Here is a 7,000-nt window from a genome sequence, read left to right as displayed (position 1 = left end):
GCTCCATCTATAATATTTATGATGTATTTTAGTACTCACTGGGTTCGATGGTTAAACTGGTTCCACTTCCAAAGATAATTTTAGATCCACCTCCAGTATTCACACAACACGACAAACCATCACACAAACCCATTCACTCATGTGTGTGTGTGTGTATATACACATATATATATACACACACACACCTATATATATGTATATATATATATATATATATATATATATATATATATATATATATATATATATATATATACGGATACATATATATGTGTACATATATACATATATACATATATACATACATACATATATATATATACATATATATATATATATATATATATGTATATATATATATATATATATATATACATATATATATATATATATATATATATATATATGTATATATATATATATATATATATATGTATATATATATGTATATGTATATATACACATATACATACAAGTTAATTGTTGTTCTTTTAAAACTTCTTCATTTTTACATCTGAGACTTTTATGGACGACAATAATTAAAATAATTGATCATAGAAAAAGTTTTTAGTTTTCATTTAAGACATGATTATAATAAATAAAGTTTATATTGTAATGAAGTTTTTCTCTCATCATTATATTCTCTGTCTTCTAGTGAAGCATTTAAAGCGTCTTCCTATAATTCAGATTTATGATCCATATCCATACTCACTGGTTTCAGTGGTTAGTCTGGTCCCAGTTCCAAAGAGTATCTTAGTCCCAGTATTCACACCGTGAGACACTCCTCAACACAAACTCAACACAAACTCAACACAAACTCAACACAAACTCAACACAAACGCAATACAAACTCAACACAAACTCAACACAAACGCAATACAAACTCAACACAAACTCAACACAAACTCAACACAAACTCAACACAAACTCAACACAAACTCAACACAAACTCAACACAAACGCAATACAAACTCAACACAAACTCAACACAAACTCAACACAAACTCAACACAAACGCAATACAAACTCAACACAAACTCAACACAAACTCAACACAAACTCAACACAAACGCAACACAAACGCAACACAAACGCAACACAAACTCAACACAAACGCAACACAAACGCAACACACTCCACTCAGAAACACATTCATAGCTTCATATCATATTTACAGCAGACGTTGAGGAGATTCCTAATAATAATAATTCATCTCCTCATGTGTTCATCAGTGTTTAGTTATTCGGACGAAAAATCATTTCAGATCTTTTATATTTATGTAACAGAAACAGCTGCATCCAGATGAAATATTCACATTCAGACACAGGTTTTACCGATGCGACAGAGATATTTTGTACTTTGAGCCTCTTATTAATAACATTTAATAACCAGTACTTATCCAGAGTATATCCAGAGTCCAGAACACAAACTCAACCAAACTTCACTCAGAATACCATTAATTTTAATGCAATAATAAGAATAATGTTTGTACTGTTTATTTTTATTCTGAATAAAGATGATGCTCTGGGGTCTGAGGTCATGTTCCTGATTTTACAGAATCATTAAATTATTTTAAAGTCACATGAGAGTCGTGTGTTGCATTAATAACAGTCTCATAAAGAAACTGCAAAGAGGAAATATGACTGAAGACGAAAAACTGTTGGGATGCAGATTAATTTACAAAAGGTCTGATATATAATATGAATAACATGCTAGAAACATGTAAATAAATACCTCAGAACACATTCTGTATTTATGTTTCTTTGTAGAAGTTTTGTCTTTCTAATTTCATCATTATGATATTTCATTAATACTTTGATGCTTTTATTACTCGACAACTTTTAAATCCTTTAATGATAGAAACTGAAAACTCTGTTATAATCAATCATAATGTATGAATATATATATATATATATATATATATATATATATATATATATATATATATATATATATATATATATATATATATATGAATAATAATATATATGAACTATATTTACACATTTGAAAAGATATTTTCTGCATCTCTATTTTCTTTGTTTCGTGAGTTTCTTCTTCTCTGGTTTTGTTTCTATCCAGTAGAACGTCTCTGGTGTTTTGAGGTGTTTCTACTCACTGGGTTCGATGGTTAAACTGGTTCCAGCCCCAAAGAGCAGCTTGTTCTGACTCGCTCCTGTAGTCACACAACAGGAAGCACCGCAACACAAACTACTGCAACACAAACTACTGCACTACACAAACTACTGCAGACACACAAACTACTGCACTACACAAACTACTGCACTACACAAACTACTGCACTACACAAACTACTGCAACACACAAACTACTGCACTACACAAACTACTGCAGACACACAAACTACTGCAACACACAAACTACTGCACTACACAAACTACTGCAGACACACAAACTACTGTAGACACACAAACTACTGCAGACACACAAACTACTGCAACACAAACTACTGCAACACAAACTACTGCAGACACACAAACTACTGCACTACACAAACTACTGCAACACACAAACTACTGCACTACACAAACTACTGCACAACACAAACTACTGCACTACACAAACTACTGCACTACACAAACTACTGCAGACACACAAACTACTGCAGACACACAAACTACTGCAACACACAAACTACTGCACTACACAAACTACTGCAGACACACAAACTACTGCAGACACACAAACTACTGCAGACACACAAACTACTGCAGACACACAAACTACTGCACCAGACTCCACTCAGAAAAACATTGTTTTACTTTGAAACTTTGTCTGAATAAAAAACAGTTTTCTACCTTTTTTATCTTCTTTTGTGACTTTGTTTGAATAATAAATGAACAGATTCATATATTAGTATTAATAATCTCTAACTTACTGGTTTCAGTGGTTAGTCTGGTCCCACTTCCAAAGAGTATCCTGTCTCCAGTGTTCACACATAGAGAAGCTCCACAACTAAAACTCAACCAGACTCCATTCAGAAAAACATTGTTTTACATTTTTACTTCTGCTGAATCGCTACGCAATAGTTAGAGAAATAACTCATTATGAATTCAAAATAACTCATTATGAATTCAAAATAACTCATTATGAATTCAAAATAACTCATTATGAATTCAAAATAACTCATTATGAATTCAAAATAACTGGATTATTATATTGTTTAACTTTGTGTTGATTTTAGGAGCCTGAAGATCTTTATTTTATTTATTTCCAGTTAAACGCTGTAAAGTTTGTTTTTAACCATTCATAATATAATAATAATATTATGAATATAATATTCATATTCATAAAGTATTTGAGTACTTACTGGTTACTGTCATATTCATTTTAATCTGCATGCTTTGCAGTTTACTTTAGCCACATATATATATATATATATATATATATATATATATATATATATATATATATATATATATATATATATATATTTATATTTACACTTAATTATATTTTTTTCTTGAATCTATAATATTTATGATGTATTTTAGTACTCACTGGGTTCGATGGTTAAACTGGTTCCACTTCCAAAGATTATTTTATATGCACCTCCAGTATTCACACAACACGACAAACCACCACACAAACCCATTCACTCATGTGTGTGTGTGTGTATATATACATATATATATACACACACACCTATATATATATATATATATATATATATATATATATATATATATATATATATATATATATATAGACATATATATATATATATATATATATATGTCTATATATATATATATATATAGACATATATATATATATATATATATATATATATAGACATATATATATATATATATATATATATATATATATATATATATATATATATATAGACATATATATATATATAGACATATATATATATATATACGCACATCTACTGGTTACTCTCAGTACTTACTGGTTACTATCAGTACTTACTGGTTACTATCAGTACTTACTGGTTACTCTCAGTACTTACTGGTTACTATCAGTACTTACTGGTTACTCTCAGTACTTACTGGTTACTATCAGTACTTACTGGTTAATATCAGTACTTACTGGTTCCTCTCAGTACTTACTAGTTACTATCAGTACTTACTGGTTACTATCAGTACTTACTGGTTACTATCAGTACTTACTGGTTACTATCAGTACTTACTGGTTAATATCAGTACTTACTGGTTCCTCTCAGTACTTACTAGTTACTATCAGTACTTACTGGTTACTATCAGTACTTACTGGTTACTATCAGTACTTACTGGTTACTATCAGTACTTACTGGTTACTATCAGTACTTACTGGTTACTATCAGTACTTACTGGTTACTATCAGTACTTACTGGTTCCTCTCAGTACTTACTGGTTACTATCAGTACTTACTGGTTACTATCAGTACTTACTGGTTTGAATGGTCAGACTGGTTCCAGTCCCAAAGAAGAGTTTGTTTTGGTTTGTCACACAACAGGAAGTTTCATGACACAAACTCACAACCAGAAAATTATGGATTCTACATTTTCGTCAATTTGCAAAAATATGATTATTAATATCTGTTATTAATGTGTATTACAAAGAAACGTACATTTATATATTTACTGTAGAAGCAACGTAATAAACTAAACCTTTGATACTTTTTATTAAAATGATGTTAAAACAAAGATTGTTTTTGAAGAGGCTTCACATATAAATCATGTTTATATTAATAATCCATATCTGTACTCACTGGTTTCAATGGTTAGTCTGGTTCCAGTCCCAAACACGATGGTTTGAGTCCCAGTATTCACACAACGCGACGCCGCTCTACACAAACTCACTCAACCAAACCTCATGCAGAAAAACTACGTTTTTACTTTTTGAATTAAAACAACTTTTGTTTTTCAACAATTTATTTAAATATTTCTTCTGAAAGTTTCATCACAAAACGATTTCCTTGGATCATAAAAGTTTTCATCTCACGACATCGTAGAGATGTTAGATTTATTATCTGTGATGGTGTTTCTGTAAATATTCGTGGTAAAGTTGTATATTAAAGATTCCTCAAGAGGAGTAATTATGATGAATATGTATTTATGATGAATATGTTTCTACTCACTGGGTTGGATGGTCAGACTGGTTCCAGTCCCAAAGAGAAACTGGTTTCCAGCATTCACACAACCTGAAGCTCCTCAACACAAACTCTCTGAACATCTGAGACTTTTGTCTTGAGAATTAGAATAAAGTCTGATTTTATTCATAATCAATATTCATTTAGAAGATTTACTGCATGAAAGTATTCACTTTTCTGACTTCTGTCCAGTTTTTAATATTTATTATAAATCTACTAAAATATAGAGGAACTGAATTTAATTATCATCTTTGTGATTGTTGAACAATGTTTTATTCTGGTTATTAATATCTTTACAGATTTTATGATGTTGATATTATTAGATGTTTACTTTAGTTTGCATTAAAAATAAATGTTAAAACAGAAATAATGAATTATTTTTACTTTAAGATCTGCTCATTAAAACTATTTTACATCTTTTCTTCTTCTTGACATTTGACAGAAGAGAAGAAAAAGTCTGCAGACATCCAGGATTACCTCAAACCTGGATTAAGTAAACCTGACTAAAGGAACATTAAGTAAACCTGACTAAAGGAACATTAAGTAAACCTGACTAAAGGAACATTAAGTAAACCTGACTAAAAGAACAGTAAGTAAACCTGACTAAAGGAACATTAAGTAAACCTGACTAAAAGAACAGTAAGTAAACCTGACTAAAGGAACATTAAGTAAACCTGACTAAAGGAACATTAAGTAAACCTGACTAAAGGAACATTAAGTAAACCTGACTAAAGGAACATTAAGTAAACCTGACTAAAGGAACATTAAGTAAACCTGACTAAAGGAACATTAAGTAAACCTGACTAAAAGAACAGTAAGTAAACCTGACTAAAGGAACATTAAGTAACCCTGCTTATTTAAACAGGATTAAAGGAACCTGGTTATTTAAACAGGATTAAAGGAACCTGGTTATTTAAACAGGATTAAAGGAACCTGCTTATTTAAACAGGATTAAAGGAACCTGCTTATTTAAACAGGATTAAAGGAACCTGCTTATTTAAACAGGATTAAAGTCTAAACTCCAGAAAGATGCAATAAATTCAAATAAATATGAATCTTACCAGATTCAACTGTCAGTTTGGTTCCACTGCTGAAATAAAGTCTGTTTCCTCCCTGAGCATTCACACTGTGACGAGTACTAGGACCAATACTACCAATACTGTGACGAGTACTAGGACCAATACTACCAATACTGTGACAAGTACTAGGACCAATACTACCAATACTGTGACGAGTACTAGGACCAATACTACCAATACTGTGACGAGTACTGGGACCAATACTACCAATACTGTGACGAGTACTGGGACCAATACTACCAATACTGTGACGAGTACTAGGACCAATACTACCAATACTGTGACAAGTACTAGGACCAATACTACCAATACTGTGACGAGTACTAGGACCAATACTACCAATACTGTGACGAGTACTGGGACCAATACTACCAATACTGTGACGAGTACTGGGACCAATACTACCAATACTGTGACGAGTACTAGGACCAATACTACCAATACTGTGACAAGTACTAGGACCAATACTACCAATACTGTGACGAGTACTAGGACCAATACTACCAATACTGTGACAAGTACTAGGACCAATACTACCAATACTGTGACGAGTACTAGGACCAATACTACCAATACTGTGACGAGTACTAGGACCAATACTACCAATACTGTGACGAGTACTAGGACCAATACTACCAATACTGTGACGAGTACTGGGACCAATACTACCAATACTGTGACGAGTACTGGGACCAATACTACCAATACTGTGACGAGTACTGGGACCAATACTACCAATACTGTGACGAGTACTAGGACCAATACTACCAATACTGTAACGAGTACTGGAACCAATACTA

At 31.5% G+C, this 7,000-nt stretch overlaps 1 protein-coding gene across 1 annotated transcript in view; it reads right to left on the bottom strand.

The window, feature by feature from the left end:
* The window catches only part of LOC137803120 (M1-specific T cell receptor alpha chain-like), a 19,966-nt gene extending 14,988 nt beyond the window's left edge, over positions 1-4,978 (bottom strand). Inside the window, exons 1-2 of the mRNA XM_068601404.1 lie at positions 4,974-4,978; positions 4,741-4,817 (exon numbers count right to left, since the gene is read on the bottom strand). Of these exons, the coding sequence (XP_068457505.1) occupies positions 4,741-4,817; positions 4,974-4,978 (82 nt within the window). The remainder of the gene's footprint in view (positions 1-4,740; positions 4,818-4,973) is intronic.
* Between the last annotated feature and the right edge of the window lie 2,022 nt (positions 4,979-7,000).

This window comes from Clinocottus analis, unplaced genomic scaffold (assembly GCF_023055335.1).
Source record: "Clinocottus analis isolate CAN_PGR_092001 unplaced genomic scaffold, fCliAna1.0.p SCAF_11, whole genome shotgun sequence".
Classification (NCBI taxonomy): domain Eukaryota; kingdom Metazoa; phylum Chordata; class Actinopteri; order Perciformes; family Cottidae; genus Clinocottus; species Clinocottus analis.
This window is presented reverse-complemented; position numbering and strand designations above follow the sequence as displayed.